The 20,203-nt window shown below is 32.1% G+C and overlaps 1 protein-coding gene across 1 annotated transcript; it reads left to right on the forward strand.

Moving 5' to 3' along the window:
* Window positions 1–271: 271 nt before the first annotated feature.
* Dnaaf5 (Dynein axonemal assembly factor 5) lies at window positions 272–20,103 on the forward strand. The gene is made up of 10 exons (XM_089236060.1): window positions 272–1,023; window positions 4,613–4,823; window positions 5,309–5,421; window positions 7,786–8,018; window positions 10,178–10,387; window positions 10,792–10,935; window positions 12,664–12,829; window positions 14,575–14,867; window positions 17,851–18,199; window positions 18,620–20,103. Exons 1-10 carry the CDS (start codon window positions 384–386, stop codon window positions 18,754–18,756), a joined length of 2,496 nt encoding a protein of 831 aa, XP_089092186.1. The 5' UTR covers window positions 272–383; the 3' UTR covers window positions 18,757–20,103.
* Window positions 20,104–20,203: the final 100 nt, after the last annotated feature.

Raw genomic sequence — 20,203 nt, forward strand, 5'->3', positions numbered from 1 at the left:
ATAAGAAAAGTATCCTGTACCTAAATTTGCTGTCATCTATGGTTTAAAAATAATACTAGTTTATATAGTTTTCCGTTTACTTTCTGAACAATAGATAGCATTGAGTCATATTTTTTCTGTTTGTGATTTATTGATGAAGTTGTCAAATCATTAAATAGATGGCAGCAAAAGACATTACGGACTTCAAAATTGTATTCACATTTTGCTGACCATATAATGTAGCTTAAATATTTACGGTTAGTTTTTAGCTAATTTTGAGGATGATTTTGGCAGGCAACTCTGATTGTAGGTTTCGATGGCAACCGGCTTTGTTTATATGTGTTTTATAGAGTAAGAAAACTCGATCCCGGATAACTAAAGTGATGATTTGAAGGTTGTAAGTGATGGGAACTAAAAGTAATGGAGAAATAGCCGCGATGGAGCTGATTAATTGGATAGCTGTGAATATTTCTTGTTTGAGCAGCGATGATCGACAAGTTCGTAGGAACTTTCTAACCGACTTCCAACGGAAACTCGACGATCTCCCCGTTGAGTTCGGTGAAGATGACTACAAGAAAATATTCAGCGAATCTTATGAACAATTAATCGGTGGATTGCAAGATCCCGTCGAAAGATGTCGAGAATTATCGGCTTTAATATGCAATATTTTAGTTCAAAAGCAGTCTTCGCTGGATGACGATTTCCTCGCGCTACTATTCAGCACTTTGGCTGTAAAAATTGGGCAATCTGAGGATAGAGAAAGTTCCGAAGAAGTTCGACTGGTGGAAACAAATATTCTATCAAACGTGACGAAGCTGTTGGAAGTCAACGTGAAGTACATGAACGATGTTGTGTTTATACTTTCATGTTGCATAGTCGATTCTTATCCCGAAATAAAGCACTGCAGTTGCAAATGCGTTCATGATGTAGCATTTCGGTTTCGCAAACACTTCCACATGTGCTCCGGTACATTGATACCTCCCTTGTTGAAGACTATTTCTCATCAACATTCAAAAATAAGAGTTGCTTGTATCAAGGCTTTAGGTTCGTGGAAAAATGTATTCGGTTGTTGTAAAATACTGGGTGATTGGAAAAGAAGTAACAGCTATAGTACAATCCCCCTAGTTGGAGTTTTTCTTTTAACAATAAAAACATCTGAAAGCATGACGAGAAGTTGCCAAGAGTGAAATGGAGTCATGCTTTCTGATGTCTTTTTTGCCGACGAAAAAAATCGTGAACACATAGTAAAAAAAAACAACACTATGGCTGTTAAAGCGAAAAATACTGATAAAAAACAAATAATAATAACATTCTCAGACTATATAGGAGATCAAGGGTAAATTCAGTATATACAATATATGGTATACCACGATTTGGTGCCTTTTTTTTATCACCAAAACCGCTTTAGCGCTAGGGTTGCTGCCAGAACACCCAAAAAGCAATTAATAACCCGTGGAAATAAAAGAAAACCTTTCTGATGCTGAAAAGATGTTTTTTACTAGAAATCCTGAAAAATTGGCAAATGCATGAAAATAAATATTCCAATGAGTATTTATCGTGTTCTCATCATTCTTTCTCATGATTAGGCCTTTTTTGTGGAGACCACATGGGGAGCATTCTTATGCTGTTATATACTAATAATAATATTACAAATTCGTAATTTAAAATAATAATTCTTATTAACCAATAAACACTGTACATATACTCATACAGCGCCTGCTTACGACACGCAAACAGCTTTGCTCCTCACACTGATAAGGGGGCCTATGTCACAGACCTGAAAATATTGATTTCGGACCACCACAAACGCAATTAGGAATTGTGCAGTTAGGTTGTAGCACTAGAGTATTTAAAAAATGGCACGGAAAAAGCAAAACAAAATGGCAACAGTAAGCTGGGAAAGAAAATTGGGTGATGTGGCACCATCAACGTTTTAGGAACTGGAAGAATTATGTTGGCGACATATCGCTGTTTTGGCACAAAACGGTATACCGTATATTGGGAATTGGCCAGATCAAGATTAAAAATAAGACATTCTAGACTAAATAAAGGACGGAGATTAGAAACTATAACATCCTAGACCAGGTACGGGATTGAAAGTAATTAAAACCAGGACTCGTATAAACAACCATCCTTCCTGATATATAAATATTCTCTGGAATATAAAAATATTATATTTAAAAATAATAATTAATTAAATACAGTCACACACGCTTATAACAAAGTTGAAAAAACAGAAAAACTCTTCGTTATGTCCGTACCGACTTGAAAAATTATGTGTTTAAGAAAAATAAAACATTTTATATGCACGACATATATTTTTCGGTAATCTGAGCAGTATTAAAATGAATAGATTAAAATAATATATCTTTTCAATTAAAATCAATTAAAATCTCACATAATTGAATAAATCAACAAAAATATGTGGCAATCATATGTTGCTTTTTTTTTTTCTTGATATTTTTTGCAAGCTTTGAACATTTTGCATTAAAATAATTTTTACCAAATAAGTATGCTTTTCTTGTACACTAGGTGCATGGACACAGGAATTTTTTTTTTTTTTGAACCATTTGAAGTAAGAGAGTTACAAACTTCGAGTAATCCCGAATTTTTTAATCCTCACTTTTTTCCCCCATTTTTTAGTTTTCAACCACTGTAGAGCTACAATTTTTGAAGCAATGAGTAGAGTTTAACACTTGGGCATTCTCAAAATTGTGCAAATGTGCACTAAAGGTGTTTTGGAGGTTAGATTCTTTGGAATAAGTAACCTCAATTCCCCCCCCCCTTCTTCCTCTGTTAAGGTTTTCTGCAAACAAAATGATATTCAACAAAGAAAAGTAGAAAAAAGATGTACCGAAAAACGGTCAAGTAATCTTACAATTAAAGAAATGAGACACTATGAGAGTTGCAGAAAGATAAATTTTAGGTCAATATATACAAAAGATTTAAAGATTTAGGCCAGATTATATACAAAGAAATTCGTGACAATTCCATGTTTAAAAATTGGTCAAAAATTCATCATAGGCATACTTTGCTGAAATTGGTGTTCATTATAATCAATCAAAATGGCATAGATAAGCAATGTGAAATTCACGGGACAAAAAAAAAACTTCGTTATTTGGGGAAATTTGTAATATCCATGTTTGTAATAAGTGAGTCCAACTGTAGTTTAAAAATTTTTTATATATAAACCAGGGCTGTCTCTTTTAAATAATAGAATGGCCAAGGCGAACAAAAAACTACTCTCTGGGTTTGGTCAAAAACAATTTTTGGGTTGAATAAAAATATGATTACAGAGTACAACGGTCAGAATTAAAAAAATAAATTAAAATAGAAATATGAAATGCGTACAACCTGCTGAGAGAATCCATATGTAATTCTGTAAATGATATGTATGATGCAAAGTATAACAAACTGAGAGAGAAAAAAAAGAGCTTTAAAAATGTGTATGTGTATACTAATGGACTAGATTTAAATGCAGCGGCCTACTAGGCAAATTTCCAGAAGTTATGTCACCTGCAGATGACAACCAATAACAAAAAAAGTAATAATAATAGCCAGCAGAAAAAGGAAAACCGGCAACAGAAGAAAATTGCTGATGATCACCAACCAGGAAGAAAAGCACCAACAGACTAGAAAGGAAATTGATGCCAAAAATTGCCAACTAGGGATTATACTACAGCTGTTCCAAAAAAAAAGATAATCCGATTTCAAATTTTCTATTATTATTATTTTTTAAGATCACAGAATATTAACTAGAACATAAGTATGAAGAAAAGTGTCTAAGTTGTTTTTTCAAATGCTCAATATGACTTCTTTAGTCACGCCCAGGCAACATGAATATTTTTGGTAAAATATGTTTGAATATGGAAGTCTAAATTGTCAGCCTCTATAACCTTTTCAATGCCAAGAAAGAATTTCAATCGCGTTTTAGCTCATCAGTGCTTGTAAGATATGCAATTTGTATTTGTCTATGGCTTATAACGCATTTGTTTCGTCAACACATGCTGAACAGTAGGGAATCCCCTGTTTTCGATTAGTTTATTTCATTGGATGTTTCAGGCTGCATAGATGGGGGGGGGGACAACAAAGTTCTTACCCCTGCAAGATAAAGTAGTTTGGCGCTATTCTGATGTATAAGCTACTCCGGTAAAATGACCCAAAAAACTTGAAGCTGCGTTCCCAGCTAAATAAAATGCACAAAGAAAGTTTTTTTTTGCAAATTGTTACATTCACAATACATTCATTGTTTCAATTTCATGGACAAAACATTTTTCTAATTTTTTCCCTTTTGTACATGATTTCAGCACCCCTCCTCAGACTCTATGAGGAGCACGGCTCATACGGCACATTCACATCAATACACTCCTGCATGTACCATTTCGTTATAAATTCTAAAGAGAAATGTGTACCAGGTGCATGTATGTTTAAGTAGTATCAGCAATCAAAAATTACTTGCAAAAATTATATTTTTTTAAATCGGCTTTCAACAATCATTTTATTCCCTGAACCAATATAGCGAAAAAAAAATTGAAAACTTGAGAACAAATATTTAGAATACAGTTAAATGAATCTAATATTTTTGTATGAACATTTTCAGTTATTATTACTTCTTTTTTGTGTATTCAACCAGGAGCTGTCATCCAGAACGGTGATAACTCGGGAGTTAAAGATGTTTTCAGTCATTTAGCACAGAGAATGTTCGACACAACACCATCTGTTCGACTTGCAGTTGCTGCTGTTTTGGGAATGTGGCTTGTTGAGCTTCCAGATCGTTATTCATATTTTCCCCAACTGCTGTCATTGATGCTATCTGCTCTCTCGGATGAAGTTGGTGAAGTGAGGTTAGTTATTTCAAAATTTTCAATAATGAATGCAGGAATTTTTCGAAAAGGCAAAAGTAATTGAATTTCATAACATTGCTTAGATTCCTTGGTATTTTCAGTCTCAGGGTTTAGTTAATGGTAGGGTGTAGCTCTGTTTAGACTCATGTTTTCCTCTATATGTAGAACAAGTGATTTTTTTGGTAATGCTCCTGCAAATATCTAATCTGCAATTTTCTCTCCTCAATAGTTATTCAATTATTCTATTTCTTTGCATAATCATCAGTTGATTAGTAAATATTTCAAATGGAATTATGAAAATGTGTGTATCAAATAAAAGAATAAAACATTTCATACAACTTATAAAAGGACTGAAACTGAAATAATGACTTGGTTGAAATGTGGCATTGAAAGTTAATGTTTAAAAAAAAATGACCAGAAGAAAAATGCCCTTTTTTTTTTATATTTGGTTAAGTAAGGTTTAACTATATATATTTTAAATTCAGAGTGCAATCACAAAAGTTTTGGGTGAAAGCTGGGAAAGTGTATTTAGAAGAAAATGCAAAAGATTACAAAGACCAACTTGATTTCTCTGAACAGGATCCTGAAAACTATCCAGGTATGATGATTAACTTTCTTATGTTTTCTGTGAAAAGTAGTTCGAGTGTTTTGTGAAAAGTATCATGGAATAAATTGGCATCAATAGCTGGTTATTTTTAGTGAAATTCTATCACAGTAAATTAATCTATTGTTTTTCATTTGTACTGTACGTGTTGCTGAAACTTGTGCTTGATAACTAATACATACACATACAGTAAAAGTCTATTATAACGAGTATGGCTTACAACGAGAATCTTGGTATTAAAAGTATTTCAGAAGTGACTGTCAACAGCGAATGTTGAAGGTACAAAAAATATGTGCTTATAGCGAGTTATTTATGAATGAAAATCAGAACACATTTGCTGTAACAACAACAGGAATTCTCTAAAAACATCTTTCCTTTTCTTCTTTCGTTATGAATTATACATAAAATGAAGACTGGAGTGGCATTTTTTTTTTTAAATCTCTTCACCCTATTCATAGGTGTTTATAAATGGGGAATGTCAGTACCTCCTAATATATAAGAGGACCATATGCTGTATCTTATCTTCTTGTTATCTATATAGGAAATGGAAAAACACAAAATTTTATGTGTAGGTGTGTTGGTTGGGCAGGTGATGCATGACCCTTGGTTTTAACATCATCGTTACTTCCCTAGAAAAATCCTTCCCCCCCCCCCCCTTTTCTTTCTTTCTTGGAATCTCCTAAAACTGGTCACAGGCCAAACAAGTCTCAATCGTTTTCTCTGCCCTAAGTTATTTTTTGCTGCCAGATCTTAGTTTCTTTCTCAGGCAAAACTGCATGAGTGAGATGAATTTTATAAAATCTGTTGTTTTTTTGCTATCGAAAGAAAAAAGAAAAGTTTAGCACAATCGAAAAACTTCAAATGTAAAAAAAATTAATGATTTTATTCAAATTTTAAAAAATAATTAAACAGAGTGAAATCATTAAAAAATTTGGGCTTCCATTGTCACTTTGTTTTTGTTATACGATCAACATTATGTATGGAACTCCAGATGCATATTTCAACAAAAGTAGTTCAAAATAAAATGTAATAAAAATCAAAGAAAAAAAGGTAAACTTATCTAATTTGTGTTTTTTCCCCATTTATAAGTTTCTGCAGTGCAGAAAATTAAAATTCGTTTATAACAAGTCATTATAATAGACTTTTATTGCATTTCACACATACCCACACACATTAATAATATTTCTCTTTTTATAAACACATGTATAGCTTATTTAAAGGTATGAAGTTATGTTCTTGAAAGAGGCAACTTTCAAATGCTTGAAAATAAAAAAAATAACATAGAAGTAAAAATTTAGGTATTGAAAATATTAAAAAAATTAAGTATTTTTTATTTTACTTGCTATATTATGTCTGTATTTGAATTAAAAAACTTCACTGGTTGTCCACTACTCTGTTCTGTCACTATGTAGCAGTGGCTTCCAATCTGTGGTATGTGTACTCCCTGTGGTGGGAGTTGGTGACCAATTGAGGGGTATACAAAAACAATCAGTATAATGACCGAACAAAAAACCTGTTGAGTAATAAAAGGTACATAGAATTAGTTACATAAAATATACAAGAATGCAGCACCATGTTAACAGGTTGGTTAATGGGAAGAGTTTTATTCATTCCTAATTTTCATTGTTTTTTCGTGAGCGCATATTTGTTGTGAACATGTTTCTAGCATTTCTGTAATTCCCAGGTTTATGCAATGCTTTTCTAGATGGCAGCTATCACACGTTCAAAACAAATAAAATCATAGCTGAAGGGAGAAACTCAAATAAATATTTGGGTTCTGAAAGAATGAGTTTCCAAGGTGCACCAACATATACATTTCCAAAAGTTCTTGAAGTATAAAAAGTGGGAACCACTGTCATAGATGTAAAGAAATATGTATAGCACAAACACCATCACAAGGCAAAGAATTGTACATACTCTGAAAATGTGTTACATAAAAAATTTGAATAGTTGAAATATTTTGAACTTTTTAAGTTTCACATTTTGTGGCAATGATACTAGTTTTGTCTCATTTGGTGATAAACTCCTTCTTTTCTCTTATGGTTTTCAAAGACACTTCATATATTTTCACCCATATAATGTGCATAAGAATATAATGTATAATAAATATCTATACTTACATATACAGTTGACTCTCATTGTAACAACCCCATATTATAGCAACCATTCCATTATAACAACTGATAGGATAAGTCCCAAATATTTTCATTCAAGGACTATTATATATTTTTTTCTTCCAATATAACAACCTCCCTATATAATGGCTGTTTTCGATAGGACAATGGGGATCATTATAATGAGCGTGTGGACTGTATAAAAATATTTTAGATTTAAATTAAAATATCTATGCACTCATAGATTTGAGGCCCACTTTTGGATGCAGAGCTTTGGTTCAAAGATATTATTCTGCTGTTCTACCTGCATTGCAACGCGACATTGGTGATTGGCTACCCGAAACCAGAATTAAATCTGCACAGGTGCTATACAAATTGGTGCTGCACTGTGAAAATAAAACTACAATGAAGCTACAGATGCTATTAGATATTATTATTTATGCTGCCAAAGATGAGGAGAAAAAAGTTGTGGATGTGGTAAGATTTTGAATTAGCTTTTAAGAAGAATTATTTTAATGAATCTCATGTGGAAATAGGAAGAAAACTTTGATTAATTAAACTTTTCTGTGCAAAAATAATGAAGGTTTAAATTTGCTTCAGTGATTTCTGATTTTAGGAGAGAGATGCTTTGGAGTTTACACATAAACCTTCAGTTTTACGTATCCAGTCTCTAATACAGTCTCTAATACCCTGACTTACGTCCCTCTTGACTTATTTGACTTATGTTATCCTGCATTTGCATCGTCTCGCCATGATTTTTTGTAATCAGTTGCATTTTGAGAAAACCTTGAAATCTTCTAAAGTTGTGTTAGAGAGAAATATTTCCCAAAGAGAAAGTCACATCAAAGAAAGACAGATAAGAAAAAACAATAAAATTTGCCTCCCTTTTCCTTCTCGGGGGGGGGGGGGGGAAGAGACAGTATTGCTGGAAAAATGTAAGTAGATATATCATTGTACTTGATTGTGCAAGAATAGCAAGCATAGGAGTGTCCATTCATAATCAGTTCTGAAGTAAAGGTCTTAGTCAAACAATCTATTTCTAGAACAGATATTGCAGGTAAATTGCCACCTGACAATGGAGTGAGTTACGGAACTAGCTTCTGACTGTGCAGGTCTGGGTTTGAGAATCCCGGTATGGATGTTTACTAATAGCGACAGATCATATCTCTTGGGAGTACTTGGGGATCATGTTACTATTATTATTATATTTCGTTTTAATGAATCTCTATTTTTATTTATTTTTAACTTTATGATATTGGTAGTTTCACAAATAACTATTCATAGTGTATTTCTCAGAATGAGCACTACGTAGAAGTATGCGCTTCAGCAAGAAAAACATTGAAAAAATATTTGCTAGCTTAAGGCAGTGGGTTCCCAAACTGTGCTCTGTGACCACCTGATGAGGTGTAAAACTGACACATGTCCTACTAAGTGGATTTACCAATTCAGTAGTATGGTAGTCTAAATTATGCTCTTATTTCCTGTATTGTATATAAATTGCTTGGAAGTTTAAATTATTGCTTTTATAAACAACCAGTCTACTGTAACTGTTAGTAAGTCTATGTTTTGATTTGAAGCAAAGTGGAAAAAAAAGTCTTGATACACATGCAACACCACAAACTAAAAAAGTTTGGGAGCTACTGACTTAAGGTTAAGTTGTATTGTCATGCGTACTGAAACGTTCCATGATCAAAAATAACTTTCGTATATAATGCCTGTTTTATATTTTTTGGTAAACAAGTATTTACAAGAGAATATTTATTATTTATTACAAATACAAATACAGCGCTACAACAGGCAAACTGCCCAACGAGGTGGCTGACTTAAGAACATCATGGATCCCCGAGCCATTTTTTGGAGGCCCTACCTACTGCTGCTACACCACACATGCACCCCGCCCACACTCCCACCCCGCGGAACCCCCAACGAATCGGTACATGCGGGAATGTATGTGTAGTGAAACCTGACGTGAAGTTTTTTTTTTGCTTCTCTGTAATGCTTGTTATGTGTAGTGCTGCCATCTGCCACCAGTTTTTCTAACTATGAGTAAAGTGTTATGATTGAATGATTTATCGTTGTAGGACTGTTGCTCTCTGTGGCGAGACTTTTTAACGGGGAGATCAGCTCGCATTTGCGCCTTGAAGTTGGGAACCACAGAAAACCAACTTCAGCCGACCACCACTGTGGGGTTCGAACCCGGATCCTCGCATCGCGAGTCCGTCACTATAACCACTCGACCACCACAGCGGCATAAAAAAATAAAGCCATTTAACAATTCCTCAAAAGCCGTCTCTCGATACGAGGAAAACAAGTTTCACGAACGAGCGACAGCGGGATTCGAACTCCGGACCACCGCCTCGTGCATCACCCATCATAAACCATGACCTGAACCATGACCATGCGTCCAAAATTTATGTTATTTATAAATAACTGTTACTTATAAAAACAATTATTTATTACATTATATTTATTTATTATAACTGAATAATTTGCCACATTAAAATTTTGCACTTTAAAATTCTATCAAATATATAGAACTATATTTTTGGAGAAAAAATATTAAATATTTATTTATAAATATTTTACAAAAATATTTTTAAAACATGTTTATTGTAATATGGTTATAAAAATGACAGGTACTCAAAACAGCTCGATTGATTGGATATTTTGTGGATTCTGATCTATGGAGCAGTTATTTTCTGAAACTCTTGTTGGAGAAACCAGATTCAGGTTGCCTAGGAGTTCTGGCTGCTGTTATCCAAGGTTATAACAGAGAATGGAACAAAGATTCGTTTGATGTTATTTGTGAAACTTTGGCACACCCAAGTATATGCAGAATACAGAAGGTATAAAAAATATGCTTACTGTATTTTCTTAATTTTTTTTTATGCTTGTATAACTTTTATGCAAATATTCATGTCCTTACAATAATATGTCATGTTAGATTGCACACTGTTCACTGTTATCTGAGGAGGAAATGATTGATGAAGGATTAATCCTCAAACAACAAAAAAAAATATATATATATACTGCAATCCACGCTGTTATTTTTATAATGCAATTTTTTTCATACTATAATAGTATAATATTAATAATTAAATCATGTGAAAATTTAAAAGAGTACAACATTCAATTTCGAAAATGTTTTCTATTAATATTATAAATTCCATCGATTTATAAATTTTTATTTTGTTTCATGTATTTAAATTTATGGGTTTTACTTTTATGGCCTTTAAATTTCACATTATAGCCGAAAGAACAAGCCAACTTGTTACTTTGCATAGAAGCTCTACTTCTCTCTGATATCACAGTGAATGCGAAAATCAGCTATAATTTATTTACTGCTTTGATATCTGTAGCTGGCTTATCTACAAGCAATCTGCTTCTAGAAAAGGTAATTAACTTCAATGTTGTTAATTTTTTATATGTGTAAAGTATGAATTAGTTTCTGGAAATTACTTTTAAAAACCCTATGTAGGAATCCACTGCCTTCTAACAGTTTGATTTCATAATACAGTGATACTTTGGCTAACAAAGATAGGCCAGTTCGTTCCAGAATCACATTCATTAGCTGAAATGAGATTTCCCATAAATGTCTTATGAAAATCATTCTATTCGTTTCAGGTATGGACCAAAATTCTAAGATAGGTTTTAAAGCACTGAATAGCACCATAAAGACAAACTCATCATTAAATGAACAACTTTACAATTGGATGAAGGGGATTTTAAAGGAAATGAGATACTGAAGATCTTTTTACTTTACCCTATGCACATTAGCCAATCGGCTTCGTAAGTGTCCTAGATATCTTATGTAATCAGCTCATTTCTATGTTTCACTCATACAGATGGATAATATAAATTCTATAATATCTAGACCCATTCAGTTTGCTGTTAAATTCTTACCATGTGCACTGTAAACATTCAAGAGTCTGGTCTATGTTTTTTTTAACACATTCTCTCTCTTAGCTTGATCTTTCATTTCAAATAGAATGGCTAAATATCTTTATGAAAGAGTAAATAGCGGTATATCTGGAAATTGATTCTTATTTGCATGTTAATTAATTATACTTGAGTGACCTCAAGTCTAATAATGATTGGCATGAAAATTCAGCTCACAAAACGGCTGTTATAGTTATTTATACTTTCATTAGTTAATATTATTTGAAAAAAATTCCTAAAGTGTTTAATTTATTAAAAAATATAATGACAAATCCAGTGTTTATTCTGATTCTATTCATACAATTTTGCATCAAGTCAACCAATACTGAACATAAAAAAAATGTGTGAAATAAAATCGTAAATTCCAGAAAGTTATCTAGAATTATTCAATAAAAATTTCTATACAAAATTCATTCATATCGTTCATTCCGTTTTACTTTTATAAATCATGAAATTTCTGAAAACATGTGACACCCTTCTGATTCTTTTTGTTTCTTATTCAAGAACACAGTGGCACTTTACAAGTACCACTGCACATAGTATTTATTGACAGAGCTTCTCTTTACTGATTGGCAAAGTACCACAAATCTTCCCAATGTACACTTTACTGGTACATGGATATTTGTCATTTTCTTAAGAAAAAGGGAAGGAAACCAACCTCCCCTAAAACACATAATTCAGTCACCCCACTTGCAAGCATATCATATTATAGCCTATCAACAAAAAAATACACTTCTCAGCTCTAAGTAGGCTGTGGTTTACCCATGAAACCACCTATAAACATTTAAAAAAAAAGCAAAGTACCTATAATTTTTCTTCTAATTTTATAATTGTAAGCAAATAATAGTGTATGTAGCTGAAAAGTTTGTTTCTCCCGGTTAATCTTTTTTTTTTCAATTAAAGGATCAAATTTTTTTGAGATTAAATGAGAAAATCAAAATCTTGTATCTTCCTATAGCTAATTGTGTGCGTGCGTGCGTTAGAAAACATATATTTTTTAAATCGACCACCCATAAACCACCGCCCGGCGGAGGAAAATTTTTTTAAACAAGTGGCTTCGCGATGAAACCATCAACCCTCAAAAGGTTAAACATCTTTAATATATATATTGTTTTTCTATAACATTTATTAAATATTTCATATTTTAAAAACCTTTCTTCTACTGTTGTCAATTTTTTTGCAGTGCCATGAAATATTGGATTTACTTTGCTCAGCTCAGTCAAAGAATTCTCTATCAAGCTTGTATGAAGCTCATGCCATAAAATCACTCAGTGATTTAGTCATTGACCATGAGTCTTGGATAACCATCAATCCAGAGGCTTCCATATTTATTTACTTAATGCAAGAATGTAAGGGAATTGAGAAATAGAAATTTTGATTTATTTTAAAATTTTGATTCCTTATTTATGTAAAATTTCTTTCTCCTTTCTCATTACTTCAATTAGATTCATTTAAAAATATACCTTATATAAAAGAAAAGCACACATAAAATATTTTGAGTCCCTTACTATTAGTAATAAAATAAAGAAAGCCTGAGTTATTAAAAAAAATAAAAAATTTCCAACCAACTGCAACAGAAATGACTACGGTTCAGGTTTTAACAAGCGTTAGTAATCTTTGCCTTTAATCTAAGTTTCCTTCCAGATTTAAACCAAAGATATACCATTTCAAATAAGCTTCTTTTTTTTTTAATGGTCAGCACCTAAAAATTCATTTTTTATTGTTAGTATACATACAAGTGTTATTTAGTGTTAGTATTTAGCGACAACAATTAAAGTTTCAATTAATTTTTTTTAAAAAAAGGAAAGTTGATATTTTTCTGTGAAATAGTAATGTAATTAGAAAAAAATTCCATCTACCTGTGTAACATATGTTAAAAGATTCGTTATTGACAAATGCTTATCCCACTATTTTGTGCATTTAACTGCTTAGTGTGTATCAAAGTAAAAATGATAGTTTTCATCATGAAAAAATTAGAGCTCACACACACATGCTATAAATCACTGATTTCAGAGAATCAATGTACACATTTGATATTATTTACCATATTCTTTGGCCTCTCCACTACTGGTCTCTTAACCAGTCATCTGGCAGTTATTGACAAAGGCTTATCCCACTATTTTGTGCATTTAACTGCTTAGTGTGTATCACAGTAAAAATTATAGTTTTCATCATGAAAAAATTAGAGCTCACACACACATGCTATAAATCACTGATTTCAGAGAATCAATGTACACATTTGATATTATTTACCATATATTCTTTGGCCTCTCCGCTACTGGTCTGTTAACCAGTCATCTGGCTACACCGGAATAGCACGTCATGCCAATTTTTGGTATAATTTTGAAAAGTAATTATTGATTTTCATTATTAAATTTGTTTTTGTTGATGATTTTGAAAAACGACTAAGAACATGATGTGTGAACTCAGTTTCACTGTGATCATAAAAAATTTTTAATCACAATTTTTTTATTAGCTTTAAACTTCCAAAAAGGGAAAAGAAGAAATTAATTGGCCAAATGACTTGTTAAACTACTTTACTGCACACCAGCTCCTGTCATATATCGCCATATTGCAATTTCCAACCAGTGGAGTTGGGTGGGAAATGAAGGCGGCATGTGTCAGTGGTCAGCTCAGGCTCAGTAGGTAAAGAACTTGTTTCTGATGTTCTTTGTTTGGATTCGAACCTGTGGACCTTGACGAACCTCCATAGTGGAAGACGAGCATCTTATCACTGTGCCACTCGGGTGAGATGACTGGTTAAACTAGTAACATGACTCATGCACTTAAAATGACCATGATTGAATAAAATTAGAAACTAGTAATTACTGAATACAATAATATTCACTACTACTAATATACTTAGTGATGCTCCTTTTGTACAGTGAAAAATAACATGCCATTCTAAAAAATGACTTTTCATTTTTTAGTATTTTTCATAATATATTCTGATATACTATACATGTTTCTCATAAAAATTCCTTTGAAAAACTTTTAGTATTTCTAGTAATTTTATTGATGCTAACATGCTTTTGAAATTGCATTATTTAAATTCCCTTTTATATAGATGTTTTCCGTTTTTTTTAAAATCAAGGTTGTAAACTAGATCAGGTGGTTACTTTTGGCATCCCTATCATTGTGAACAATTTGCAGCCTCAAAGAGATCTGAAGCTGAAGAGCCTTTTTTTGTCTCTTGTAAAATGTATCCTGCAAAATGCTTCTCTCAGTGAAGACAGTGGATCCTCTTCTTATCTTTACCAATTGGTAAAGAATGGTATATTGCCAAATTTGAAATGGTCACCTGGGAAAGCCACAGCTGCCTTAAGAGCTATAGCGATCGCTAATCTGTGGGAAGTCATAAAAACTTCTAAATTCAATGAAAAAATGGTAATATGCTTTGAGATATTTCACAAGATTGGTCTTTGAAATTGTTTTGTTTGACTATCACTTTCAGAATAATTTCTCTCCTAATAATATGAAAAAAACTTTGACCATCAAAATAATGTAATATTGAAAACACCCACATTTTCCATTTAACCCTTTGATTACTGATGATACATTCATTTACCACTTTCTTTTCAACCCTGTAACACAGAGCCGTCATTTCAACTTTTTCTGGGGGGAAGGGGGGAAGGGGCAAAGAGCATGTACACAATATATGCATATATATATATATATATTTGTATATATATATATATATATATATACCATTTTTAGTGTATTTTCAAAAGCCGGGGCCCCCAATGGCATGCCTGCCCTGTAACATCCTTCAAATACATTGTTGGGTGTTGGTATTTTGAAGTACAGGATGAGCAAAAAGTCAGTAGAAATTCATAAAAACCGGAAAAATAACTGAAATAAAAAATGGTTTGCAGGGTTAGCATCGCTAGGTCAAGGGAATTTTTTTTAAGACAGGGAAAAACCTTCAAAAACAGCTGATAGGTGGCACTGACGTACACAAGTCTAAGAAAAGATACGCAAATAATGAACAGAATGCCCCAAATCGTTTATTACAGCAGTATGTGTTCCACTTGACCACCACCACAGGGGATAACACATTGCCGGGAATCACAAATTCAGCAAAGGAGAGTGTAGCAGGTCCACATACACGGTTTAAAATGGTGAACTGTTTGTGGATTAGGAGCGCAAGTTCTTATAACTATCTCATTTGCATACTTTCACCGAAGCTGCTCGTACCAGTGTTACCTATTGGCTGTTTTTTTTTTCCTGTCTTAAAAAATTCCTCTGACCTAGCGATGCTAACCCTGCAAACAGTTTATTTTGGTTATTTGTCCATTTTTATTCATTTTTAAAGTTCCTACAGATTCATGTTTCACCCCTGTAAAAGTGTTTGCTGCATCACACAAACACTACAACCTCACAAAGTGTTCCCTAACAAATGTTAAAACAAATTATGATTTTATTTGGTGTCAAAATAAATAAATATTCATGCAGATGTTATATGTATTCAACATATTTGAGAATTGCTATTTTTTAGTTCTATTGTAAGCATATATTGTTGACGATACTTTGAAGTACCAGGTTAATTAATTTGTGTACTAAATAATTAAAAAAAATGTTTTAAGGCTTTAATTACAGCTAAAATGACCTACCAAAAAATTTTCATGATAATTATTTCACATTTTCATAATGTGGTTGATAAAGGGTTAAAATGTCAAAATAATCTATACTATTCATACAAAATTGCTGATTATAGCTGACACCCATTTAATTGATGTTTGATGAAATAATTTCTGTAAAATCTCAAAGTTGTATGAATATAATTACGTCAACACAAAATTCAGATGTAAAAGAGGAAGATATGGAAAGAATAGAGTACTGTTCCAATCCTTCATAATATGGGCCAAAATGTCTCTTTTTCAAGCATTGCATTATTTAAGGGCAATTTCTAATTTTCTACTATAAGTATCTAATTGCTCTGAAAAATGTTTAAAATTAAACTAATTCCAACCACTTCATAACTTCAAGAACAACTTTGAAGATTGGCTAGAACATTGTTTTTCAACCTGCAGTCTGCGTATCCCCATAGGGTCTGTGAACACTTTATAGGGGATTGGCTGGGTCATTTTTTCATTTACCACCATTGCATAAATTATGCATTTAATGGCATGAAGCAGTGATATATTACTTCTTTTTTTTTGGTTTTTTTGTGACGTGAATTATAAAAACAGTACATTTTGGATTTTATGGAAAGGGTGGGGGAGGGTTCATAACATCAATTAGATTGAAGAATACTGGTCTAGATAGTCAAACTGTAACGGTCCATGGCTTTATCAGACTAGAAAACTCTTCTCATCAACATTTATTTTATTTCTGTGGTATTATTTCTTAATCGATTGTTATTTCAAAGACATTTTTAATTATTGGCATCTAACTTAAATCATATACATTGAGAGAAAATACTTGTGTATACTAACTGGATGGAATGAAAACTTTTTTACTGTTCAACTCAAAGTGTATGTAATTGTAATTTAAATACAGTGCTGTCTCTAGCTACAAGTACCATAACTTGCAAGAAATCTGTTATGAACAAAAATTACTACTTAAGTATGCTCACAAGTAAATTTTTGACTTATAAGCTTCAAACATATGAAGAAAAAGTTCATCTAATGCATAAAAACTCTTGAGATTTGAACAAGTTGAAGCCAACAACAATTGCAGTATTGTACTCTGTGCTGTTTCTTTTGTGTGAAAAACTATTTTTATTCTGCATAGAGTACACTGTACTTAACTGTGATGATTAATTTTTAATGGTCATTGACATTATAAAGTTGTTGAACAATTAAAACATACAGACATCCATCATTTTTCAAATGGGAAAGTCTCTGTTATATATTATCTCTCATGAACAATTTAAATTTGTCATTCAAAGTATCACTGCATCACATGTTGCCCAGTACAAATGTCGTACTCTGAAGTGATGGTAGGAAATGAGGTCAAATATATAAAAAGAAAAAAACTCAGAAACTAGTCTTAATCTATTTGGATCAACTATTATTTAATCTAAATTATTCATATATAAGCTATGACAACTCTAATATGGTTCTTTCGTATTGAATCCTATTCAAAAAATATGCCAATCAATGTATAAGCATAGGAAAGAAAGCAATTTGTTATCGATGAATGACAGTTCAACTGAATAACTATGATAAAATTCGTAAGCTTGAATTTTCGCTACAAAATTTTAATGTTTATGCATAGGAAATATTATTTTAACTTTTGTAATTTAAAAAAAAAACTGAAAATCAGAAAACTTTTTTTTTCACATGATTTAAAAAAAAATTATCCATTATACTCATTCCAGTTACATTAATCAAAATTTATAATTCAAATGTATATATTTTCTTAGCTTCAAGATATAGCTGATGATCTCTTGCCTGTGTTAAAGTCTTTAACGGATGATGAACAAGGAATAACAAGGCTATTAGCTTGCAAAGTACTTGAAAAAAGTCTTCCAGCAATGGTGAAGTCTACTGACGACAGAAAAATCCATGACACTATCCAAGATTTCCTAAATTGTCTGGATGATCAGTTGGATGACGGGAGAATAGCTGCCACCGGTCTTTTCAGAGCATACTTCAAAGCATTTAACCAAAACTATGATTGGGCATTATATAGACCACATCTGCAACGTCTTTATAAGAATATGATGATCCATATGGATGATAGAAATGAACGTGTTAGGAATGCGATATTTGGTAAATTCTTTTTAGTAGTTTTCATTTATTGTGTTGTCTGAATATTATTTTGATTTCTCTTTTTACATAACTTTTCTAAAATCATAAATGAGGTTTTAATTCAATGTCCTTGGCAAGATATCTGTAAGAAAACTTTCCTTGGTTCAATTGAACCTGCATTATGCACTTGATCTATTATTTCTTCCGATCTTATAAAAAAAAGTCAATTTTATATTGGTACTTTTTTATTATAACTAATTTCTTTGTTTTTCTGCGAATTTTCAGCAGTATCCACAAAATGCTTTGATCCTTTTGAAATACCATGTCACTATTATGAAAATGTTTTACTTATAATATGTATATATTTTTTTGCATACCTAGTGTTTGTCAAATAGTTTTTAGCATGATCAACATGATCTCATTATTTATCATTTATTTTAGAGGTTTTGAAGGAAATGTCTTTTATTGCACCTGAAATCCTGCTGGAAGAAGCAGAAGCTGCAAAGAATTTGATGGACACTAATGAGTTATGTACTGAACTTATACAGCATATAAGGAAGTTTCATTTGAATGGTTGATGTTCAAATGCATTTGTCACATATTATATATTAGTTGTAAAAACTCATATTTTGTATTGGCTCACCTGTAACGTAAAGATTTAAATGAAGGTTAGTAAAAAAAACCCTTTTTTAAAATATTTCCATGGAAATCTTTATTACATTAAAGAACAGAATGAACCAAATACAACTTGGCTCAGTCATTGAAGCGATATAAACACATTCTTCCTGAGAGTGTGGTTGTGTGTGTGTCAAAAGAATTACTATATTATACTAAAACAGTATAATAGAAAATTCTCTCTCCTGTATTACTTCTGGTCTCCCCACAAAAGAAAAGTAAATTTAATTCAGTCAGAGAAAATCAAGAATTGTGTTTCTACATTGACGGCTAAAATTTTCTACATTCATGTCAATTTCAAGGCCAGAAACCTTTGCCACTACACACTCTACAACTTACAAGTTTTTCCATGCACCACTCAATTTTTATCAATAGTTTAATTTTGAGTTTACAGAAATCCTTTTTATGCGAAATTGTGCTGTATGCTAAAGAAATCTCCCTTAATTAATTGCATTCATTTTTCACCATGATTCCCCTTGGTTTTCTAGACATTTTGATGTCTTCGTAATAGGTACTTCTATACTTCTTTCATCATCTTCTGCAAATCACCAACCACTAAGATGTTTTTTTGATATCTGAGAAATGATAGTAATCTCTACATGCAAGGTCGGGCAAGATGACCAAATGATTCCCATCAGAAATTTTCTAGTAGCTGCACTGTACCATCTGCAGAATGCGGCCAAACATAATGTGGGAGAGTAAGGAAATTAGACAAAAAAATTGAAAATTCTGCATTTTTGGGAGAATTTTCCTTTTTCAACACCATGCTCCCTCTACTTCAGATTCAGGTGTTGAATGATGCACAATGTTTTTCCCCGTGACTGTTAATGAGAACAGTGCATCCTCCTCACTTTCAAACTGCAAAATAGTTTAAGCAGCCTCCAAGTGATCATCACTTGTTCTTAGATCTAAAAGCAAATCTTGGTGGTCAACAATTTGCAAATGATGGCGAGCCAAAAGAGGTAAATTTTCTGACCAGAACTTTGATGGAAGAACGGTTTGACTCCTGGGAAAAAAAGCTGTAGTTATTAATTTATATTATGAGTATTATATATTATAATGTGTCTCATATAATATGAGACATTAAGCTATCAAAAATGTCTGGAAAATAAGGGAATTTTGTGTTGAAAAAATGAGTTAATACGCATAGATATTGATTTTTCTTTTTAATGTAAGAAATCAACTCTTTGAATGCATTTATAATATTTATGTATTTGATGTACGTATATAAAAAATATTTTCACCACTTCTACTCTCTGATGTTAGTGAGTTAGACTAAACTGCACTCTGCAAATAACATTCATAATTCATTACAGATTTGTGAAAAAAAAAGCAACCTACAAAATAAAA

Source organism: Pholcus phalangioides, unplaced genomic scaffold (assembly GCF_987345545.1).
Source record: "Pholcus phalangioides strain wild (caught in Gottingen) unplaced genomic scaffold, Ppha-v1.0 ptg000009l_1, whole genome shotgun sequence".
Taxonomy (NCBI): domain Eukaryota; kingdom Metazoa; phylum Arthropoda; class Arachnida; order Araneae; family Pholcidae; genus Pholcus; species Pholcus phalangioides.

Coding starts and splice junctions, on each gene's coding strand:
- Dnaaf5 (XM_089236060.1), top strand. CDS start 384: ATGGGAACTAAAAGTAATGGAGAAATAGCCGCGATGGAGCTGATTAAT. Junction 10,936..12,663: donor GCAATCTGCTTCTAGAAAAG/GTAATTAACTTC, acceptor ATTTTTTTGCAG/TGCCATGAAATATTGGATTT. Junction 14,868..17,850: donor CTAAATTCAATGAAAAAATG/GTAATATGCTTT, acceptor ATATTTTCTTAG/CTTCAAGATATAGCTGATGA.